The sequence below is a fragment of the Mus musculus genome, chromosome X (assembly GCF_000001635.26).
Source record: "Mus musculus strain C57BL/6J chromosome X, GRCm38.p6 C57BL/6J".
Taxonomy (NCBI): Eukaryota; Metazoa; Chordata; class Mammalia; order Rodentia; family Muridae; genus Mus; species Mus musculus.
This window is the reverse complement of record NC_000086.7, coordinates 7282667-7307586: the sequence shown is the minus strand read 5'-3', so window position 1 is coordinate 7307586 and position 24920 is coordinate 7282667. Positions and strand designations below refer to the sequence as shown.

The window sequence follows — 24920 nt, the reverse complement described above, 5'->3', positions numbered from 1 at the left end:
ATAGACATTTAGGGTCACTAGGAAACCTAATTCTCTGTTATATTAGCAAAATGTCTTAATTAGGTCATCCCATGCCATAAGTATTTGGATATATTAAGTTCTTACATATTCAAAATCTGTCTCCTCTAATGCTGTTATAACTCATCACGGGTGAGTGGGAAGTACACTGTGTCACACTACTATGTAGCATGCATTCCTGGTGTTAGAGACAATTATGGGTACTGTTGCCAGGGGCCTTAGGAGTTTTTTCATCTACTCTGAATCTACCCACTAAATCTTTGAATCAAAAACAAAAGCCAGGTGGTGGTGGTAGCGGCACATGCCTTTAATCCCAGCACTTGGGAGGCAGAGGCAGGCGGATTTCTGAGTTCGAGGCCAGCCTGGTCTACAAAGTGAGTTCCAGGACAGCCAGGGCTATACAGAGAAACACTGTTTCAAAGAAAGAAAGAAAAGAAAACCCATCATTGAAGAGCTGGATTAGTACTGAGGAATCGCATCCCATGAATTTGCATTTGGGTGGAGGCAGGGCAAATCACAGCAGGGTGTACCTGCCACAACAATAGTTGGTTTGTAAACTGTTAAAAGAATTGTTAACCAATGTAAGCAAATGGTCGTTAGTTTGCTATTATTGTGCTAAATAATCTGCTTTCCCCATTTCTGCTTCAGGAATTTCAGACCTGAGAGTTGACTTAACACCCCCCCCCCCGGGGCCCCCCCCCCCCCCCCCCCCCCCCGTGCACATTTGCGGACAGTATAAATAGTTAGACTCCATTGGCTTGGAAGTCATTCTGAAAATGTAAACTGTGAGTACCTTTTGGCTCAGTGAATCTGTTTTAAAGAGGAACTGCAGGAACATCACTTATTATTGCAAGGATGTTGGTTACTTCATTATTGCCAGCTATATTAATTGTGGTATATATATATATATATATATATATATATATATATATATGCACATAATGAAGTAACCAACATCCTTGCAATAATAAGTGATATAATAATAAGTATATATATATACACACTAATAATAATAAGTGTATATATATATATATATATATATATACACACACACACATACATACATACTATGGGAGCTGTTCATTTAATTAAAAGGGGCACAGCATATCTATATATAGTGATAGGGAATGATAACCAAGATACATTTTTTTTTTAAAGAGAGAGGGCTTCATGTAGTCAAGTCTTAATCTTCCTACTTCAGCTTCTCAAGTGCTGGGATTGTAAGTGTACAACACCGTGCCTGGCTTATGATACATTTTAAGTGGGGAAAAAGATGTAGAACACTGAATTATAGGACCCTATTTGGACAACTGAAAGAGAGGGAGTATTATGAGATAGGGCTTTCTAAGTCTCCCTTCCATTCTTCTCACTTCCTTCCTCCCTTCTCTTCTGTTGGGAATAGAACCCAGGGCCTTGCACATGCTAGACAAGCACTTTACTACTGAGCTGTGCACACCTCCAGTCCTCTTAGCATGTACGTGTGTATGTGCATGCATGCTTAGGAAATGTGCACAATATTGCAGAAGCAGCAGTTCCAAGTTCCCTTGAATTAGAAGTGACAGGGTTAGGGATTTTCAGTTTTCTCTCGGTGTGTATTTACTACTTGATTTAACAACACTCATATCTGCTATATCTTTGAATAACAAAGTTTACATGAAAACTATGCCTGAAACTGGTGAATTGGTTGAGCTACGAGGTTACTTTGAGGCACAGGAAGCTACGTCCAAAAACTAATGGCCTCTAGAAAAGCTTAGAAAAAAAAGGTAAGAATACATTGTTGAGATTATGTTTTTTATTAGCCTTTAAAAATGAAATCATTGTAATTATAGCACTACTTTGATATCTGGGTGTTTTAATATGTAAGGAGCATAGTAAATGTATTCCCGATCAAAGTTAAAAGTTGAATGTGTCAATGTCTGTAGTAGCTGCCATTCCTTTTTTTTTTAAGCACATTTTTTATTAGATATTTTCTTTATATACATTTCAAATTTCAAATGCTATCCTGAAAGTTTCCTATACCCTCCCCCCACCCTGCTCCCCTACCCACTCACTCCCACTTCTTGGCCCTGGCATTCCCCTGTACTGAGGCATATAAAGTTTGCAATACCAAGGGGCCTCTCTTCGCAGTGATGGCCGACTAGGCCATCTTCTGCTACATATGCAGCTAGAGTCACAAGCTCTGGGGAGTACTGGGTAGTTCATATTGTTGTTCCACCTATAGGGTTGCAGACCCCTTTAGCTCCTTGGGTGCTTTCTCTAGCTCCTCCATTGGGAGCCCTGTGTTCCATCTTATAGATGACTGTGAACATCCACTTCTGTATTTGCCAGACACTTCATCAAAATCTTGCTGGCATGTGCAATAGTGTCTGGGTTTGGTGGCTGATTATGGGATGGATCCCTGGGTGGAGTAGTCTCTGGATAGTCCATCCTTTCGTCTTAGCTCCAAACTTTGTTTCTGTAACTCCTTTCATGGGTATTTTGTTCCCTATTCTAAGGAGGAATGAAGTATCCACATGTTGGTCTTCCCTCTTCTTGATTTTCTTGTGTTTTGCGAATTGTATCTTGGGTGTTTTATGTTTCTGGGCTAATATCCACTTATCAGTGAGTGCATATCTAATGACTTCTTTTGTGATCGGGTTACCTCACTAAGGATGATATCCTCCAGATACATCCATTTGTCCAGGAATTTCATAAATCCATTGTTTTTAATAGCTGAGTAGTACTCCATTGTGTAAATATACCACATTTTTTGTATCCATTCCTCTGTGTTGAGAGACATCTGGGTTCTTTCCAGCTTCTGGCTATTATGGAGCAATGGAGGTGCATCTGCTGTCACATGAATTTTTGATCTTAGCCATTCTGACTGGTGTGAGGTGGAATCTCAGGGTTGTTTTGATTTGCATTTTCCTGATGATTAAGGATGTTGAACATTTTATCAGGTGCTTCTCAGCCATCCGGTATTCCTCAGGTGAGAATTCTTTGTTTAGCTCTGAGCCCCATTTTTAATGGGGTTATTTGATTTTCTGGAGTCCACCTTCTTGAGTTCTTTATATATATTGGATATTAATCCCCTATCTGATTTAGGATAGGTAAAGATCCTTTCCCAATCTGTTGATGGCCTTTTTGTCTTATTGATGGTGTCTTTTTCCTTACAGAAGCTTTGCAGTTTCATGAGGTCCCATTTGTCAATTCTTGATCTTACAGCACAAGCCATTGCTGTTCTATTCAGGAATTTTTTTCCTGTGCCCATATCTTTGAGGCTTTCCCCCACTTTCTCCTCTATTCATTTCAGTGTCTCTGGTTTTATAGTAGCTGCCATTCTTGTTTAACTTGTTTGAATATTGTTCATGAAGTTTAAGTTAAAATTTCTTGATCCTTTGACTTAAGGATCTGAGATGGAGTGTAAATATAAACTTATGCCTAATATTTACCTTGTAAGATTTTGATTAAATCTTCAAATCTTTCAGGGCTTATAGGGGGCCATATGTCCCCCAAAAGAAGACTGTGGCATGTGATAAAAGGAATCAAAGGGATGTCTCTCTGAATGTCCCTTTGATTTGAATATTCCTTTGCTGAATTATGGGCATTCAGATGCAGGAATGGTTATCCTGTGCTAAATGACCCTAATTCTTTTTGTAATATTAACCAAGAGATGAACTATAAGAAAGAAACTTTGATGAATTGATTAAGAAGGAGGACATGCTTTCCTCCAGTAATTGACAAAGCTCTGTAAGAGGCAGATGTTAGAAACTCGAGTGATAAGCTTAATAGATGTTAAAAAGAAGAGGATGAAGTCACTTAAGGCTGTAGGTGGGAATAGAAAGCCCATAAAGAGAGTGTAACTGTTGCTGGGTATGGTGGTACATCTTGTAATCCTAGAACTGGGGAGATAGGCGGATCGTGAGTTCAAGGTTATCCTTAGCTATACAGCAAATTCGAGACAAGCCTGCATTTCCTGTTTCAAAATCCCAATAAAACAACTGTGTAACTTATGAGGATTTTCTAGGGGAGTAAGAGGACTTGAGGAGCTTTCTAGAAGTGGTTTGGGGTTGAACTTGAACCTGGACCTAGAGGTTATGCATAGTGAAGAAGGGTAGGAAGTGCTCACGTTTCCTAGTGATTGCAGAAGCTTTTGGCCCCCGTTTAGACCAGGTGAGCTATAAGTGGGCTGACGTTATGTGTGCTTGAAACCTGTGCTTGGCTGTCCTGAGTAATGGATGTTGCTTAGATTTCCCACCCTACAGTAATGTATTTTGACTCAAAAAGCATCAAGAAAGAGGAATAACAACAACAACAACTAACATTTATTGAGTACTTACCAGGGGTAAGTTAAAGTGGTTCATGTGGATTATCTTTAATCTTCATAATAACTATTTAAGGGCCAGGAAGTAGGGCATAGAGTGGTTGCATTTTATTCTGCAATTGGAACTGGTGGAGCATGGCTCCATGGCTACCATGGATCCTGTGCTCTTGGTGACATTTTATTCCTAGGAGCGCAGTGCCAAAAATCCTGTTTCCACTGCTTCCCTCACAAAAAGGGTGATGGCCAGTTAACAGAAGTAAACTTCCTATTGTAGTCCTGTTGTGCTGGTCTTGTAGTTTGGGTTGTTAGCCTAGCCTTTAACACCTGACCATGTTGTTGTGGTCTCAATATGAAATGAAAGGATGAGGGCATGTGTGTTACAGAAGCTTACAGGGTCTGTGAATAACTGGACTATATGTGTGTGGCAAACTTCTTCATTCTTTCTGAGTTTAATCTCGTGACTACCTTGGATTTGTCAGACTTTAGTAGATAGCATATGTAGGACGAGGCAGATTCAGAAGCGGACAATGCCCTCCCCGGAAAATGCTAGTCTGAGGAAGTTCAAACACCTGCACAAATGTCCATAATAAAATTAATGTGAGAGATGCATCTCAGGAACATTTTGGAATCCTGATTTTTTTGGAGGGATTTGGAATGTCCACCAAAGGCCCATATGTTAAAGGCTTGATTCTCGCAGGGCAGTGGTGGGACAAGCCTGTAATTGCAGCACTTGGGAGGCAGAGGCAGGTGGATTTCTGAGTTCGAGGCCAGCCTGGTCTACAGAGTGAGTTCCAGAACAGCCAGGGCTACACAGAGAAACCCTGTCTCAAAAAACAAAAACGCACACACACACACACACACACACACACACACACACACACACACACACAAATTTAAAAGGCTTGATTCTCAGCCCATGGTTCTGTACGGAGGTGGTAGAATGCTTAGGAGGCAAATCTATTGGAAGTTACACAATTTGAAGATATGCCCTTTAAGGCAATTTTGAGTGCTTTGCCTCTTTTTTTTTCTTTCACTTTTTTTTTCTTTCACTTTTTTTTCTTTCAGGCAGTTAGTAGCCTCCTCTGTCACCGGCTTCTGCCATGTGTGTACTGTGCTTAAAAACGGTGTACAGGCTTAAAAACGGTGGGCCAACAATACATTGGCTGAACCAGGGTTAAGTGTAAGTCCATTCTTCTCTGGTGTTTGTCCCAGTACTGGATAGGTAACTAAGCCAAGTGCACAGAAGCTTGCCAGTTATGCAGAGGTGGCATGTCAAGCCCACTGTGTAAGCTTTCTTTTAAAACTTGTGGTTATTAGTGACTAAGTACAGGGCTTAGTCCTTGGCAGCAGGAGAATGATGTGGGTGACAGGTATCATATAGTGGAAGCTTTGTTCAATAGTTCAAGCCAGTGTACTCATGTTAAAAAAAAACATGTCACAAGTCCTAGAAATTAAATATCTTACTCTCGAATATTAGCTACAAAAGTCATCACTTGTGTGAAAACCTTTATTTATTTTTGTTTGAAAAACATACATGGGTCAATTCATTTTGCAAGAGTATATTTCACTATGTATATATTAAATGCAAATTAACTCAAGAGGCTTTGCCTCTGCATAACCCAGGTTGCCCATGAAAGTTGCACATTATATTATATATTATTATAATGAGTCTGTGTCAAAATTAGTGACACATTGATACTTGATGATGCTTGTATCAACTTAATTCCAAAGGAATTGAAGGTAGCGGAAGTAGACAACTTATAAGTGGTTTTTAGCCAAGGATGGTTTTAGTCTCTAGGGGCACTAGCAACATCTAGAGGCATTTTGGTTCTCACAATACTGGAGAGGTGTTACTAGCAGGTAGAAGACCAGGAAGATACTAGATATTTTATATTTTACTGGCCAGCTGTCTGCAACAAAGAATTCTTTGTAGATAAATAGTAGTGTCGGTATTGGCTAGAGCTGAGGGACCTAGATTTGGGAGATCTTGGTAATGATCCTTGATGTCCTTACTGTTTTTGCCAGTGTCCTAGAGTTCTAAGCTTTGCTACCTAGTTGAAAGCTGGGGGGGGGGGTGACGACTGTTTAGATTTCTGTCATCGCAGCATCAATACAAATCGGATAGATGAACCATTTGCTTGTTTCCCTAAATATTCTGGTTATATGGTGATTATTTACCATTAACTTATCTGTAAACATTATCAATATTTATTCCCCAACCACAGGAAACTTACTTTCAGAGCTAAACAGGGGAGCCAAGACTTGATGAAATGTTATTTTGACTTACTTTCATATTTAATAGATCTTATCAGAAAGTGAGACACAGCAGCTCCAGAGTGGCCCAGCCATGCTAATGATTTACTCAAGATTGAAGGCAGACATCAAACTCTTTGATGCCAAAAGCCATAGTTCTTTCCCTTCAATATTTGGCCTTGGTTTCTGTATTTTATCTTTGTTTTTTGTCTCCTAAAGACCACAATAATGTTTGACAAAAGATTGGATATTCTTGGGTTCGGAAATTGTGTAAATATGGACAAGATTATTCAACCTGCTGTGTTTTACAAAGCTTGAAAACAACCTAAAGTATTTCATAGTAGATATAAGTTACATTATTCACCCATTGACACAGATGAAATATTAGAGCAGATGCTGGAGAGATGGCTCAGTGGTTAAGAGCACTGACTGCTCTTTCAGAGGTCCTGAGTTCAATTCCCAGCAACCACACTGTGGCTCAGAATTATCTGTAATGGGATCTGATGTCTTTGTCTCATGTGTAGATATATATGAAGTCAGCGCACTCATATACACAAAATACGTTAAATAATAAATCTTTAAAAAGAGAAATATTACAGCAAATAGGGATGGAGCTTAAAGGAAGTTTTAGGGTAAAGTGACAATGTAACATAGCTGGATAACATTGCTCTAAGCTTCCATTTTGAAGAAAACCTGTTGGGCTGACTCCCAAACTCTATTTATCTAGTAGTTTGGATTTTTAAATGTGCAAAATAAGAATTTTTTCCATTGCTTTCAGCTGCTCTGCCTGCCTTAACAGATAACTACTGAGACAAAAAACTAGAACTGACATTAATCTGCTTTATGAACTTTGAAGTCATATTGTTTTTTAGCTATTTTTTAAAAATGGATGATTGTTGTGGTAGTTAATAGTTACTAAGCTCTTACAGTTTTCCACGTACTGTTTTAATTATAGTTAATTAATTAAGTAAGTGTGTGTGTGTGTGTGTGTGTGTGTGTATACAACTTGCTGCATTCGGTTTTCTCCTTCCACCATTTGGATCCAGGAATGAACTCAGGGAGACAGGCTTGGCCGCTGGACCATTTACCCACTGACTCATCTCGCCAGCTCCCAGGTACCATTTTAAATCCTTTATACACATTTCCCAGTGCAATTGAGCTGTCAAAGGTTAGTAGTAATATTCTTCTTTTTAAACTGCAGAAAGTGGGGCAAAGAGAAACTAAGTAAAAACTTTCCATAACTAATAAGTAATTCCTGGTATAAATGAATATATGCTGTAAGTATAAAATGTACAGTGGGTTTCAAAGACTTGATATATAGAAGAATCTAAAAGCTATAATAATGTTTTTATTGGTTACGTATAGAACTGATACCATTTTCTATGTATTTATTCAATAAAATACAGTGTTACATCTCATTTCACTTATTTTTTTCTTAATGCAGCATCTAGAAAATTTAAAATTGCCTGAATGGCTTTTGTTTGTGTTAGACAGTATTGCCATAGAGTGTTTTATCAAGCCAGCTCTGAGAAATGTGCAGGATCTCACCCTTGTATCACATCATATACACGAGACGAAAGCAGAGGAAGCAGAAAAAAAAGTTCATTACGTTGGACTGAAGCTAGATGCTGCAATCATTCATAGGAAGATATCACACCTACTCTCTAATGACTGTTTTATTAAGGGGTGAGGAGCAAGAGAGTTTTAAGTTTAGGAACATATTAGTGTTTTACTCCCATCTATTGAGCAATGGTGTAAAGCATTGTGTTGATATTGTGGCTCATCCAAAATCATTGACTTGAATCTTTCCATCAAGAACTTATAGTCTAGTAAAAGGATTACATTTGTATAATGAGTAGTAGAAGAATGCAGACTCCTAAGAGAACAGTAATTTGTAGCTAGGTTAAGGATGGAAGGCTAGGGAGGAGGTGACATTTGAGCTGGTTGAAGAAAATTAGGTAGTGGTACCCTCCTTACTCAAAGGGAGGTGCAGATATTGGTGACAGGTCCCTGAATTTGTATGGTTGCTCACCAAATGGAGTTTCAGTGTGACACATGTTAGAGAGAAGCCAGAGAGCTTGAAATGTGCATTTGGGGTGATCTCTTTGTATTGCTTGCTACACATTCCCCATCTCCCTGCTTTCTTGTACCCACATGGCAACTTCTATTACAGAATAGCTGTTTGGATTTCTGAACTCCTGGATCAGCCAGGCTTGCAAGGGTTCATTAGATGCATAGCTCATGGTTCACTTACGTTTTGGGGTACTAGAGATGGACAGGTGAGCGTATAATTTCATGTGGTTTTGTTTGTTTGTTTGTTTAAGCTAGGGTCTTACTGTGTAACCCTGGCTGGCCGGGGGTTCTTTATGTAGACCACGGTTCCTTTGAACACCTCTGTCTCCTGTTATGCCTGGAAGATGGCTTGTTTGTTTTAAAACTAGTTAAAATGGCCCTGTCTTGAAATTAGATTTAACTTAGATTTTTTTCTTGTCCAATCTCTTAGGCAAGTTGTAGCTCCCTTCACAGGAAGGAGTAGGTAATAAGATAGAGAGGCCAGGAAGGCTACTCTAACAGAAATTTCTTTACTTTGAAGTGGGAAGGGTAAAAAAATATCTTCTTACTCCACTAATACTACTTAGTTCAATTCTTGCCAGCTACCAGGTATTTAACAAACTGGCTCATTTACTGTTCCTGTATTCCTTTTCTTTTTCTTTTTTGAGGCACAATGTTATGTGGCTAGGCTGGCCTAGCATCTTCCTTCCTCCATTCCCAAGTACTAGGCTTCTATGCATGAAGCACCGTGACTGGCTGATTGCTTTGGTTTGGTGTGGAATATATTTGGCACTTAAAAAGCAGCTTTGAGGAGTTGGAGAAATGTCTTAGTGGTTAAGAGCACTGACTGCTCTTGCAGAGGACCCAGGACAAGACATGAGTCCAGGTTCCAGCTCACAATGGCCTATACCTCCAGTTCCAGAGGATCTAATGCGCTCTTCTGATGTTCTTCTGTTCATGTGTGCATATTGTGAATGCAGATACACATAGTCACATACACACAGGTACATAAAATAAAATAAGCAAAAATTTAAAACTTTGAAAATAAAAGAATATGGTTTTCAAGATTGAAATTTGGAGGGAAAAGAACTTTATAATTAACTAGTAGTGGTTCTTCAGTTTCTAACTGCAAGCAGGTTGTTTTATTAAGTTTTTTGGCTTGTTGGTTTTATGCTAATAGAGTTTTGCCTCATTAATATAGAATCTGCTACATTGATTCCCTCCTGCTCTCCAGAGGATAGTATTCAACAAATTGATTTTTTTTTCCTTTTATAGAATCCAAAATGTTAAAGCTATGAGATGTTACAGTAGCTGTCTCTTAGTGAGAAATGATAGTCTACTTCTTTCCTTTTAAAAATTACAAATGATTATATAATCTATTCTTGTTAAAAATCCATTTTTTTAGACATAGTCTCATGTAGCCCAGGCTGGCCTTTAACTTGCTATATAGCTGAGGATGACCATGTGCTTGTCCCTCCCAAGTGTTGGGAATCCAATAGTGCATCACTGTCCCCAACAAGTCTTTCATTTTATGTACTCAAATGTATTAGCCTTTGCTTATATAGTTACGCAGTTTGCGATTTTTAATATATGTTGTAACAGTTGGTGGAAACAAGGGTTGGAATAGGAAATAATACATACACACGTTTCCAGGCACACCTGTAGTTTCATGAAGCCTATTATTTTACAACATAAAATGGCACTAATGGACTTTCAAGCTGCAAATTGTGGCACAGCCAAAGTCTAATCTTTTTTTTTTTAAATCTCTGTCTGTCTTAGTTTCATATCCTGTTGATGACATAAAATAACCTGACCAAAGCAATTTAGGGGAGAGTTCATTCGGCTCTCAAGTCCATCGTTACAGGGAAATCAAGGCAACAGGAACTTGAAGCAGCTCCATCCATAGTCAAGAGCAGAGAACAATGAATGAATGCTTTTGTGCAAGTTTGCACTCTTATACAATCTAGGATTGCCTGCCCAGGGAATGCTGCCACCCACAGTGGGCAGATTTACTCAGTAACCAAGATAATCCCTAAATAGATATGCCCACAGGCTAGGTAAGTATAGATGATCCCTCATTGAAATGCAAATGTATTTAGATTGTATCAGTTTGACAAAACTGAATAACTGCCATCTCTCTGTCTGTCTATCTACTATCTACCATTATACCAAAGGTCTGTCTTAACATGCCTGATACTCTTGTATGTACTTTCAAACAATATGATTGGGAGCTTTAGAGCTAATATTAGCCATATCCTGAAACGGTGTAGTTTTTTTAGTTCAAACTGACCTATCATTCAAAATCCCTAGAACCCTGTTACCTGTGTATATCTTGGTTTAGTGTAGCCTTCGGCTAAGATGAATAGACCACTCACCCTGCAGTGGCCTTAGCCAGTGACTGTGGTGATTGTTGTCGTTATTCAGAGGCATTGGCTCTGGAGTGGGCCTGCCTGAATTTGATGTCTAAGTCTGACACTTGGCTAGCTGTAGCTATAGCCTAGGGCAGATCAGCTAAGTCCTCGATGTTGTAATTGAGTTCTCTCATCTGTAAAAGGATAATAGTGTCCACTTCACAGGACTTTTATGATGGTTACATCAGATAATGAAATGTACAGTGCCTAAACTGTCTATTAGTTTGTCCTGAGTGCTTTTATAATAGTTATTCCAGTCTCATGAAGATTAAAATGTTGGAAAGTCCTTCTTTATGGCAGGCAGAGCTCCAGTCTGTTTCTGATCTCTAACCTCTAGTGCCAAGCCGAAGAAAACCGTTTTCCTTCCTCTTCTCCCTTTCTATGTTGTAACTGGGCATACTGGCCCACACCTGTAATCCCATCACTCAGAGATTGTGACAGGAAGAGTGAGGTGAGCTGGAGGTCAGCCTGCTTCCACAGTTGGTTATAGGCCAACGTAATCTATAGTTTGAGACCCCGTTTTGAACCTAACCCACTCCCCCATACACAAAAGAAATAGGGGGACAAGTATGCTGTAAATGGTAAAGCATTATGTTGTCAATAATGAAGTTTAATAATCCTACCATTGTTTTATGGCATACGTAATAGTTACTAACTAACTTGTCATGTTTACTGGTTATATTTAATTTTTACCAGGCTAAATATCTTGTATTACTTTTAGTGTTTTTTTTTTTTTGAGACAGATCTTTTGTATCAGTCTGGATTCAAATTCTCTGTGCAGCCAAGGGTTGCCATAAACTTCTGATTTTTCTGTCTGCACCTCCCAAATGCTAGGATTATAGGCATGTATCACCATGCTTGGCTATTATGTTCTTTGTACAATAGGATCTTTAAACACTTAGTTGTGATTCTTTTCTCCGAGACCTGATTTATTGCATATATTCAGAGCTCAATGATGATATAATAGATAACTCCACTCTACTTTCTTTAATACACACACACACACACACACACACACTTTATTGCTGGGCATGATGGCCCATGACTGTAATCCTAGTTGAAAGGCTGAGGCAAAGAGGATTTTAAGTTTGAGGCCAGCCTGAACAATTAAGCAAGAACCTTCAAGAAAAAGAATACGTACTTTATTAAAGAGATTGAGTGTTGTAGTAGTTTGAGGAATATTATCATTCTGTTGATTATAGAGTCTTTTGCAATGCACGTTCACTAATCTTAAATTTTCTTGGAAACAGAGTCTTAACTATGTAGACTAGGCTAGCCTTGACCTCACAGCAGTCCATCTGCCTGTCTCTTGAGTACTGGGATTAAAGGTGTGTGCTATCCCACCAGGCATCCTTGACTGTTTTAAAACTCATTCACATACTGTCCTTTTTAAAGACATGTTCTCCTGAATCCCAAGATGACATTGAGTTTCCCGTCTCTACCTCCTGAGTATTGGGACTCGAGGATTGCACAGCACACCTGGTTCATGGAGTGCTAGGGATTAACCCCAAACTTGTTGCGTTCTATGAGAGCGCGCTATCAACTGAACTACAGGTGCAGCTCCTTTGGATGCTGGAGACAAATCTTGATTAATTTTTTTCAGATTTTTTTTGTCCTCTTCTTTGTGTCAGACACTGTGCCCTAGGTAGGAGATTTAAAGTGGGTTCTACCTTTCTCACTTTTACTTTGCCTGTCAACGTTTTCGGATTCTAGTTCTCTTTGAAAGCAGATCACCTGTGTCTCCCTCTTTTATACATGCTTTGCTTCTGGTATTTTAATAGTGCTAAATGCAGAGTCCTGAGGCCTACAAGCCTGTGAGGTAAACATTGATCTATTAGTTACTATTCTTTAAAAAAAATCTTTTTATGCTGTTATAGTGACTATGCCTTTAATCCCAATATTTGAGAGGCAGAAACAGGAAGAGCTCTGGAGTTTAAGGCCAGCATGGCCTACTTAGTGAGTTCCAGGCTAGCCAGAACTACATAGAGAGACCTTTCCCTCAAACAAACAAACAACCCCAAAGAAAAAATGCACTCTTTTTATTTTAAAATAATTATACATTCAGGTAATTATAGGAACTGTAAAGAAGTTACAGGCAAGGTCCATGCACTTCTTCCTAGCTTCTTTCAATAACAATAATAGCATCATATGTGAACTCTATTACAACAGCAAACCAACAAATGGACATTGGTAAACTCTACAGAGGTTAGAGGAGGATGAGACTCAAGTAAAAGAAAGCTTTAGTATGTGTATTGCTGTATGCAGCTTTATCACATGGCTGTTATGAGTGGATCCTGCAAAGAAAAATTGTCTAAAAATACGGGAAGTTAAAATACTGAGCCAGTGACATTACCCCAGTCTACAGTTCTCATGAGCATAGAGATCCATCTGCCTTTGGCTCCAAAGTGCTGAGATTAAAGGCATGTAATACCACACCTGGTCACTTTTGTTTTTAAGGTGTTTTGGAAATGTTACAGGCTTTGGTAAACTGTATCAAACTATAGCCTTCCTTAATCATTCTAATTGGCCATATTGTGTGTGTGTGTGTGTGTGATACTTGGCATCAAATTTGGAGCCTCGCATGTGCTAGGCAAGTCCTCAGCCACTGAGCTACCCCTGACTCAGCCCACCATGATTTCTTTTTTTACTTTTTTGCAGAGATCACCAGCAGAAACTTCTTAATGAGGAATGCAGGTTACCTTCTGACCACAAGTGCTATATTTTGTTAGGGTCCATGGAACCAAAGTCATTTGAAACTGCACGATTGCCCGTAGGTTAGCATCTTTTTCGTGTTTGTCCTGCCATTACCAGTGTGAAAACTTAGCCCTGTCATATAAGGTGGGATAGCAATAGGAACTGGACCATTCTGCTGTGGTCCTTGCTCACTTGCTGTCTCTCCATCATCTGTTCACATATATTTTCTACTCAGGGTAGATTATCTTACATGGAAGAATGTGCACCTGCTATGGCTACATCAGTTCCTGTTGCATATTAATATGATTTCTGTTTAGTCATACTGTGGTCTTTAGTTGCCTCAGCTTTTTTAATTTCTTTACAACTGGGGCGGGGTGGGGGGGATGTGTGGATACTGACATTGTGACACTGTCCCTCTACTTTTTATTCTTCTAAAACATTGACCTCCTAAAGGGTCCCTGTGATCACTTATCGAAAATCTTACACCCAATATTCATGGGGTATGTTCATACCTATGTCTTCGTTGTTCTGTCTATAGTTGTTACCAAGAAGTGTTTATGATAATCTGGACATGGTTCCTAAAGTTTCTTTCACTTCAGCTTTTAACTAATCACTTCTTCTTTCTTGGCCAAATTCACTGAGTTTCCAGTTCCTCTGTTGCTTCCTCAGCATCCTAAAGGATGAAATGTCTCTGGTATAAATTCAACACAATCCCTTCCCATTTCATAACCAGAGCATTTCCTGGATGACACTATTTTCCCCCTCTGATCTCCTACATCTTCCTGAATCTGTGTTCTTTGGTTTAAAAAAACCAACCACGTGCTTACAACCATTTCTCTGAAGTTTTTACTCTTGCTGACACTGTTCCCCACCCCACCTCACAACTCTCTTAGATGAAGCTGCTTAGTCTGCAAATTCCTTATTCTCAAGAAAGCTCCCAGAGCCAGAGTGGTTTTCAACACTCCCCCGACCCCCACCCCTTTTGACATTCATGTTACCAGGTACTGGGCAGGCACAGAGCAAATTTTTGGTTACTTGCTTGACTTTTTTCTTCGATTCCCTTGGCACCTAAATTAGTCTTGCATGCCATGCTGACTCCGGGCATCACTGAAGAGTTTCCAGATGCCCCCACATAACTCTTCTTGATTTCCAGTCATATGACCTTCACTTGGACTTTGCCCAAGCAACCTCATTTGGTCACACCAATGCCATCATCTGGAGCTGTCCCACCTCTGTTGTTCCCTTTCACAGACTTTCTTTGAGTGCTTATACACTTCCACTCCATCTTCCGTTCTCCTTGACTTCTAGCCTCTCAGTCCCATGTCCATTCCCACCCAACGAACATTCCCTACTTTCACTTGGCTCCGCCAGCCATTTGATACTAATTCCCAAAGTATCCCCAATTCCCTCACGTTCTTCTTGTTCCGCTGCACCTGCCCTGCCAATCCCCAAACCTAAATGGATTTTAGCATCTGTTTTCTTCTGCCTGGTTCCCAGGCTTCTGAGTAAATACTAGGGAAAATTGCCTCACCATGCTCATTATATCCATGACCAAACTATGATTTCTAACCACAGCTGGATCCTGAACAGCCGCTTACTAATCCCTTTACACATTCCTAGTTGGTGTCTTTTTCAATTTCCCACAGCTGCTGTTCCATTTTCTTGCCATGTCTTCCAGCCCTTTAATTTAGTCGTCTCTTTCCCCGACTCTGGTCAGCATGTGATCTAGTTCTCTACCTCCTCGAAAAGAGAGAGCCATTGGTCACAGATGCTCTTTTCTTTCAAACATATAGATCCATGGCTGCTTTGCATTTATGTGGTCTTTCCCAAGCCTGACGTTGCTCTTCACCTTACCTATCCTCTGATGACACCTCTAAGGTAGTTTGTTCCACTGACAATCTTTCTTCCTTCTTGTATCTGTTGTATTTTAAAAACAGCTCATTTTCTTTTGAGTTGCAAACATATTGAAGAAATTACTCTTGAACTTCCTCCAAATCTGTTTGGTTTTTACCAGTGTCAGAGACAAATGGGCTATCTGTTCCCTTTGCTTTATTTTAGAATGCATTGAAAGAATCATCTATATTTCCTCCCCTTTCAGTCTACACATAATGCAGTATGGTTCTCCAGTAGTCTCTCTACTAAGAATTAAGTTTTCACGGTTATCGTGGCTCACAAATTCAGAGTAGGTGTCACCGGGTACAGAGAGCACAGGTGGGAAGATGTGTGTGTGTGTGTGTGTGTGTGTGTGTGTGTGTGTGTGTGTGTATGTGTGTGTGCGCGCACTTGAGGTTCCCTGTTTCTGTTTAGGAATTAAGAGAAACAGGGGAGGTATGAAATTCAATAGTGTACTTTTCTTCTGTTTCAAGAATGTTCATAATGTGCTGCAATACCCACAGTACTTCTTTCTCTTTGCTTTTCACTCCCAGCCAAATATTTCTTACCATGGTTCTTTGGTTTGTTGAGTCCCATAAGAACTACTTTTTGACTACAGGTCATGTTGTTGGTATTGATGGAGGTGGTGATGATGATGATGATAGTGTTTGTGCTTTTCTTTGTTCTTGTGGGAATTATGTACAATGTACTTTGATCATATTCATCCCTCCCTACTCCTTCCAGACTCACTTGACCTTTCTTACTTACCCAACTTTGTTTTTTAAACCCATCAAGTCCCATGGGTGGCCTGCTACTGAAGTATGGGAAACCTACCAGGGGTCACACCTTTAAAGAAAACTGACTTTCCCTCTCCCAACATCAATAGATTCCTAATAGCTCTTTATCTAGAGCTGGGACTTTGTGCCCATCTTTTCTCTCCATATTGGGATTTTTCTGGCTTGAGCTTGAACAAGTCCTGTTTTGGATACTACTGTGGTGATGTGGTGAGTGCAGTATATAACCTTTAATTTAGTAAAGTAACTACCTAAGATTTCCAAGTCAATAGAAATAAAGGTGAAATATTTACTTGCCAATGAAGGTTCAGAGAGGGCAGATGTCTTGACTAAGATTACATAACAAATATGAAGGTGCACAGAAGTTGAATCCTGGTCAGTGTCTCTCCAAAGCACTTTTCTTTAATCAATATACCACTTCCCTCCATGACAAAGTGCTAGATACTGCCTCAGCAATTCTTGATAACTGTGATGTCCCCTTTGTTTTCTTTTTGAACAATGATTTGTTTTTAATTATGTCTATATGTGTATATCTGTGTATGGATATGTACACATTAGTATAGGTACCTGTGGAGGCCAAAGGGATTGGAAACCCCTGGAGCTGGAGTTGCAGGCTGTGGTGAGCCACCCAGACTTGGTGTTGGGAAATACTCACAGGTTCTCTGCAAGAGTCATATGCATTCTTTACCAAGGAGCCATCATCTCTCCATCCTACCTTTGCTTTTTTGTAATCTAGGAATTCTAGTGACCTTGTTACCTGTACACTAAAATCAGTGTCTAGACTCCTTCAGTCCTAGGTCAGCTCTTGAGAAAGCAGGGATGCTCTTCTGTGATGAGTTTTCATTCTCTTCACAGTTGGCGTTTGTTTGGTTTGGTTTTCTCTCGACATTTTCATTTAAGTTCATATTCAGCATTTTAGCAAATCTATAGCAAAATGATTTCTTCCTGGTGTCTGTGAAATGTCCTCCACCCCTTATCAGAAATCCACAGTTTTAAGATCTTAGTCACCATACAGAAAAATCATATCTTGTTCTTCAACATTGTCAAAGTAGCAAGATGTTCATTTCCCGTCTCCTTTCTTCCGGTCACAAGTCATGTTTGTTTCAACATCAAAAGGAGAAACTCTTCTTGGGAAAAATCACTCATCTTTGATGAGGCGACACCCTAGCTTCATTAACCACATCCCAGGGAGAGCCTCATGCTTAGGAGTAATTCTAGCCAGCACAAGTTGGAGCCCATGCTGTTGGTTTTCTAAGAGGGACAGAACATGAAGTTGGGTAGGTAGGGAGGTAGATGGGAGGCCCTGGGAGGAGTTGGGTGAGGGGAAAAATGCAACAAAATATATTGTATGACATTATCAAATAATTAAACAGAAACAAACAAATAAAGTGAAAATCTTCCATATGTCCCTAGACCCTTTAGTCACCTACCTAAGATTTCCAAGTCAATAGAAATAAAGGTGAAATATTTACTTATGTAACTGCATCTCTGATCTTAATATCTGTATGACTAAAGAGGAACTAGAAGATTCTCAGCATCCATGCCAAAGCCACTGAAAGAATAAAAAAAGTGTCTGTGATATGAGAATCAGATGAAATGAAAAAAGAAAGAAAATACTTGTTCTGTTGCCTGAGCTGACACAAAGAGAAAAGGCATTCCTCTCGAGGGCTTGAAGCAGCTGTAAGATGCCACAAAGGTCTTTCTCTTTCAGGGACTATTCCTTCCTTTCTTTATGATGTCTCCAGGTCTGATTTACTTCTCTGTTTGTTGTGGGCATTCCCAGTTCCTGAGTTGTGCTTGCCTCTCAACAGACCCAGTTTCCAGTGTATGACAGCTTTTCCTAGCCCTCAACCAGTGAGCATCTAGAATGGATTCCATTGTCCTTAGGCTCTCCTTACAGTTCCTAAATAGGCAGGCACAGAAGCTCACTTCTGCTCTCGTGTTAAATGGCATTCCTTGAGTGCAGTCCTTTGTGAAGAGCAAACAAATCTGACTTTGTCAGACTACAGGCCTGTCCTTGATGATCTTTAGATGGCTACTTCAGCCCCCTTTTAAATTTAACCGTCTTGCTAAATAGATCAGGCTGGCTTCACACTCATTAGTGCTGAGGGTAGTCATGAACTCTGCATTCTTCCTGTCTCAGCAGGAAGTTTGACATTTGTCACTCTGAATCCTGCTGATTTTGCTTAGCCAGCTGGATGGAGGACCTCAGTATTTCCCTCCACAAAGGACTGACTAGTCAACTAATGTCAGAATTATCCTGAAGCCCTGTTACATTTTCTACTGAGGAAGTTTAGAATATAGTATATTCTTCCTGTTTTTATTTATCTTTTAAGGAGTATCTGCATTCATTACCATTTTGAGAGAAATTAAAGTTGTAAGTCTGCAGTTAAATAGCACTAATATTAATCTTGTGCAACTTTATTAAAGTTGATTAACTGGTTAGGTGGTAACTGTCTTATATGAAGCCTTTATTCTGTACCCAAAGTTTTAACTGACTGTATAAATAATAACAACAAGTATGTCTCCTTTTGTTTTGTTTTGTTTTTTGGCTTGGAAAGATGTCCGATGAATAGCCATTTATCGAGCTCCATGTGTGTGTCAGAAAATGTCAACTAATTGTTTCTTAAAAATGAATTGCTTTCTAAGCACAAGGTCTTTGAGCTGGGTCTCTGTTTGGTGAGGTGGGGGATACGTTGTTATCAGTTCCAAACAGAGTAGCAAAACTACATCCTGGATAATGTTCTTTAGGAAGAATCACCATAAGAGAAGTAGGTAAGAGGTTAGTTTTTGACTGGAAACCTCATTAATTCAGTCTGGTTTTAAGTAAACAAACTGTATTTTAGTGAAAAGTGCAGCTTGGATAAATGTTTGACAGTGGATACTTTAATGAACAAGTGGCAATGTGTTTATTCTCATTTTGCTATTTAAGCAAAATATGGACTGTTTTAGGCTTCTAATCATCATACAAATATTAAGTTATTCATCTTCATGACAACTTTATAGAATGAGCTATTTTGCCCTCAGCCCTATCTTTCTATGGTTTTAGGGATTGAGTCCAGGGTCTTCCACATGTTAGGCAAGTGTTCTGCTGCTCTACTGTATCCCCTAGACTTCGTTATTTTGTCTTCTTTGGAGCCAGGCTCTCATTTGTGTTTTCCAGGCAGGTCTTGAACCTATGATCCTCCTGCCTTTCATCTTCCTCAATATCTGGCACTAGAGGCATGTACCACCATGCTTAGGTCACTTTGGCCCTCTATCTTTACATGTGAAGGAATTGAGTCACATAGAATCAGTATCTTGCTCTGGTCTCTGTGGCTATTAACTATGCTGGGATTTGAGTTCAGTTTGTTTGTTTTCATAATCTCTGATGCTGCAATAAACTGTAAAAAGTTTTCTTGCCTGTGAGGTTAATTTGCTTGCAGATATTTCTTTTGTCCCTTGAAATCTTGCCTCTGCTATCAATGAGTTTATTGGAACTCCTTTATTCCTGTATGAAGATTATTTTGCATTCAACTCTAATTTAGATTAGGGCAAACTCTTTATTGCTGGTCTGTGATTAAATTTGATGATTTTATGACATTGCTTGAGCTAGCTTTTGGAGTGAGTACACTTGCTATGTGTCAGGTACATGTCTCCAAGGCTGCTTCTCTCAAGGCCAGCACAGTAGCCACTTCCTGAGCCCTGTCTTTTCCACGGCTCTTACAACAACAGATTCCCACAGACCTTACTTTATCCTGCCTCAGTCTTGTAATGACTGAATCTCCAAAGTCCAGAGGTAAGCGTTTCTTCAACTTTATCAGTATGTACAGTTACTGAGTAATATGCCACCTATAAGCAAGATTGAGCTAGGTCAGTCAACCATCTTGTGTTATTTGGAAGGTCAGCATATCAGGTCATACTCATATCAGGTCATACTCATCCTGTTCAAGACCTAGAACACTGAAGTCACAAGCTAGAGGATCTATCTATCTAGTGTTGGTCTGGTGATTTCTGAGAGTTTGGCCCCAATAATACCTGGAGTCTTATCTACTCTTATCAGCTGTACTGAGACATAACAGCATACAGTAAACCTAGGTATGTCCATATAGGATGTCCTTTAATTCCCACCAATATTTTGTTGTTTTCAGTGTAAGTATGGGTGTTAAATGTCTCTTTTCATGTGTACTCCTTGGTTGGTGGGTTAGACCCTGGGAGCTGTGGTTGGTTGATAGTGTTGTTCTTCCTATGGGGTTGCAAACCCCTTAAGCTCTTTCAGTCCTTTCTCTAACTCCTCCATTGGTGACCCCTGCTCAGTCCAATGGTTAGCTGCCAGCATATCTGCCTCTGTATTTGTCAGTCTCTGGCAGAGCCTCTCAGGAGACAGCTATGTCAGGCTCCTGTCAGCAAGCACTCGTTAGCATCCACAATAGTGTCTGTGTTTGGTGACTGGATATGGGATGGATCCCCAGGTGGGGCAGTCTCTGGATGGCCTTTCCTTCATTTGTCTCCGTATTTGCTCCTGTGGATAACCTTGTTGGGCATCAGTGGGAGAAGAGGCCCTTGGTCCTGTGAAGACTTGATGTTCCAGTGTAGGGGAATGCGAAGGCAGGGAAGCAGGAGTGGGTGGGTGGGTGGGTGGGGGTACATCCTCATAGAAGCAGGAGGAGGGGGGAATGGAATAGGGGATTTCTGGGGGAAAAATCGAGAAAGGGGATAACATTTGAAATGTAAATAAATAAAATATCCAATTTAAGAAAAATGTCTCTTTTCAGGTTTATCACTAAGTGATTTATGGGTCTGGGGCTATTTAAAATGACTTATTTATGTTTTGTTCGTAGTATGCTGAAATAGAATTGATCTGTAGATGTTGTGCCAGCAAGTTTTTATGTCAACTTGACACAGGCAAGAGTCATTTTCAATGAGAGTACCTCATCTGAGAAAATGCTCCCAATGGATTGGGTTGGGGACAAGTCTGTGCAGCATTTTCTTGATTGATGATTGATGTGGGTGGGCCCATCCCACGGTGGGCCCTACCACTCATGAGTTGGTGGTCCAGGAGGATATGATAAGGAAGCAGGCTGAACAAACCATGGGAACAAGCTAGGAGGCAGTAGTTCTCCACGGCTTCTGCATCTGCTCCAGCCTTCAGTTCCTGCCCCTCCCCTCAAAGATGGAGTGTGACCCAAGAGTCATAAGTTGAAATAAATCCTTTCGTCCCCAAGTTGCTTTTGTTTTTTTCGTGGGATTTCACCACAATAGTCAACCCTAACTATAACATATAAACTAAGGCAGTTGTTACCTTTATATCCTGCAACATCATGGAATTCAGTAGTTTAGTAGCTGGTCTATAGATTCTTCATAGAGATAAGCATGCCTCTTGCAAATACTACTTTGCTGTCTTTCTCATCTACATGGTTTTATTTCTGTCTTACGTGATTGCACTGGCTGGAACTGCCAGTACAATATTGAGAGATCGTGAAAGCTTGTGTTCTGATCACTAGAAAGGAGGGTTTTTGTTGTTGCTGTTGTTTATTTTTCCTTCGCGCTTTATCAGGTTGGAGAAGTTCCATCTGTCAGGTGAATGTTCTCATCAGTCCCTAGTTTGTTGAGCGTTTTTAAGTATGAGGCACAAATGTTAGATTTTCAAGTGGATTTTCTGTCCTTCTATGATCAGACACTTTATTGAACTAACCAGTACCCCGGAGCTCTTGACTCTAGCTGCATATGTATCAAAAGATGGCCTAGTCGGCCATCACTGGAAAGAGAGGCCCATTGGACACGCAATCTGTATATGCCCCAGTACAGGGGAATGCCAGGGCCAAAAAAAAAAAAAAAATGGGAATGAGTGGGTAGGGAAGTGGGGGGGAGGGTATGGGGGACTTTTGGGATATCATTGGAAATGTAATTGAGAAAAATATGTAATAAAAAAATCTTTTAATCTGGTGAATTAAATTAAATGGATTTTCCCCAAAGTGTTATCAATCTTATATTCCTGAGGGACCTTTCTGGGTCTTGATTATAAGTTTTACATATTGTTGTATTAAAAAGGATTCAATTAGGAATCTGTACACGTATGTTTATGAAAAGTGCTATTGGACTTTAGTTTCCTTAAAATATTTCCCCCAGGTATTGATATCAGGTTAATACTGGTCTCATGGAATGGGTAAGAAAAAACTCTCTGACATCTTCAACGTTGTGAGGCAGTATAGTTGGTGAATTCCCCATGAGGCCAGCTGGATTTCGAGTGGGATGGTAAGGGCTATATTTTTAACTATCAACCCCAATTCTTTAGTAGGCATATTATATTCCTATTATTTCTTATTTGCTCTCTTTTTGTAATTTGTGTCTTTAATGAAATTTGTCCATTTTGTCTGTGTTTTCAAATCTATTATAATAAAATTATTCATAGTATTTTTCTACATTTAAAAATTTTGTGGCGTCCCATAATGATTTTTCTTTTCTCGTTCCCAGTAGAGTGATACCTGTCCACTCTTGGTTTTTCTGTGTCCTGTCCTAGGTTAGAAGATGGTCTATTTAACCGAGAGTCTCACTGAACTGCCTTATCATTGCCTTGATTTTCTTTGTTTCTGTGCTTTCCTTCTCGTTGGTTCCCACTGTGGTATTTTTAGCTTTTCATTTTATCTTGGCTTTCACTTGCTCTTTTTCTGTTAGTTTTACTTTTCTTCCTTCCCTTCCCTCCTATCCCCTCCCTCCTTTTTCTTTATAGAGTTTCATGTAGGTTAGTGGTGTAAATGTTTCCCCATGTGCTGTTTAAGTTATATCCCTTAACTTTTCGTTTTCTTAGTGTTTATTTTTGGTTATTTTTTTCTTGAGAACTATAGCTCATACTGGCCTGAAGTTGACTTCCAGACTTGAGACAATTCTCACCTTCCCAAATGCTGGGATTATCAATGTGAATTCTTATGACCGTAACCTGTTAATGGTTTCTAAATATTTAGAGTTTTAGTACTTGTCTTTTATGCTTTTGATTTCATATTTAGTGTTATTTTAGATTGAGAATAAACTGTATGCTTTGGATTTTTAAAGCCCATTCAGACAAAAATTAAGTTCATTTATATTTGCATTTTGACCCAAGATATGGTTTATCTTAGTAAGTTTTCCATGTCCATTTGAAGGGAACAGATATCCTATTCTTGGGCGGAAGGTTTGGTGTCAGCAGGATACAATTGTTTGCTAGAAAGTTTCAAATTTTCTCTCTTTTTCTAGTTTTCTATTTGTTCTATCAATTGTTGAAAGAGTGGTGTTAAAATCTCCAACTGTAATTATGTTGTGGAGTTATTCATCTTTGTTCATAGTTTTAGCTTCTAATATTTGAAGCTTGGTTGTTAGGTACCTATAAATTTAGCATTATTGTGTTAATTGATTGTGTCAACTGATCATTTTTTGTGCCTGCTGGTAGAGTTTGTTACAAAATCTACTTTTCAGCATTCTTTTGGTTAGTGTTCATGTGCTGTTTACTTTCTTGGCATTGTACTTTTAATTATTTGCATCATTATATTTAGATGGCCTTTTGTATATAGTCAGTACATCCTTGCTTTTTAAATCCAGTCTTCAGATTTCTACCTTTAATTCAATTGTTTGGAGCATTTACATTTTGAAATAACTTTATTGAGATGTACTTTTCATATTATACAATTTGCCCATTTAAAATGTACAATTGATTTATTCAAGACAAGATGGTTTTATGTGACCAAGACTAATTTATGTAGCTCAGGTTGGGCTAGAACTCAAAGCAGTTTTCTTGCCTCTCTTAAGTTCTAAGATTGTACTATCTGCTGCCATGCCCAGTTAAAAGTGTACAGTTGAATAGTTAAAAACTACATTTATAGTTGAAAAACCATCACAAATTATAACTTAACATTTTCATTCTTTTAAAAGAAACTTTGTACTCATTAGCAGTGACTTTTTATTTCCTCAACCCCATCCTAGGCAACTGCCGATCTACTTCTTGTCTAAAGACCTGTCTATTCTAGACATTTCCTATAAATGGAACCATATGCTATGTGGTCATTTGTGCCTAGCTTCTTTTAACTGAGCGCATTTATTTTCAAGGTTTACCCGTGCTGCAGCAGGCAAAGTACTTCATTTTATGGCCGAATAATACACCATTGAGCAGCAGCAGCACACTTGAGCTAGCCATTCATCACTTGATGGATGTTTGACTTGCTTCATTTTTCGCCCATCATGAATGATGCTACTATGAATATTCCCCTATAAAGTTTTGGGTGGACATAGGTTTTCATTTTTCTTGGCTGTATATCTAGGAGAGGAATTTCTAGGTCATGTGGTAACTATGTTTAGTATTCCTGAGCAATTACCAAGCTGTTGGCTAGAGCAGCTGCACACTGCATCTCCAGCAGCCATGTATGGAGGCTCCAGTTCTCATCCTTGCTCACAGTTGCTACTGTCTATCATGTTATTGTTCCATTTGAGTAGGCATTTCTTAATTTCTTTTAACAGTGGTTTGGAGTTTTACCAATACAAACTTGGTCATTTTTCTAGTACATTTACTACTAAGTA

At 39.3% G+C, this 24920-nt stretch overlaps 1 protein-coding gene across 6 annotated transcripts in view; it reads left to right on the top strand.

The window, feature by feature from the left end:
• Clcn5 (chloride channel, voltage-sensitive 5) overlaps positions 1-24920 on the top strand; it is a 165549-nt gene that overhangs the window by 11772 nt on the left and 128857 nt on the right. For 4 of the 6 annotated variants that reach the window (XM_011247445.3, XM_011247442.2, XM_011247443.3 and 1 more), the window contains one exon: positions 7621-7689. The exons of the other annotated variants lie outside the window; for them this stretch is intronic. In XM_011247445.3, the coding sequence (XP_011245747.1) occupies positions 7621-7689 (69 nt within the window). The remainder of the gene's footprint in view (positions 1-7620; positions 7690-24920) is intronic. 6 annotated transcript variants of the gene reach the window in all.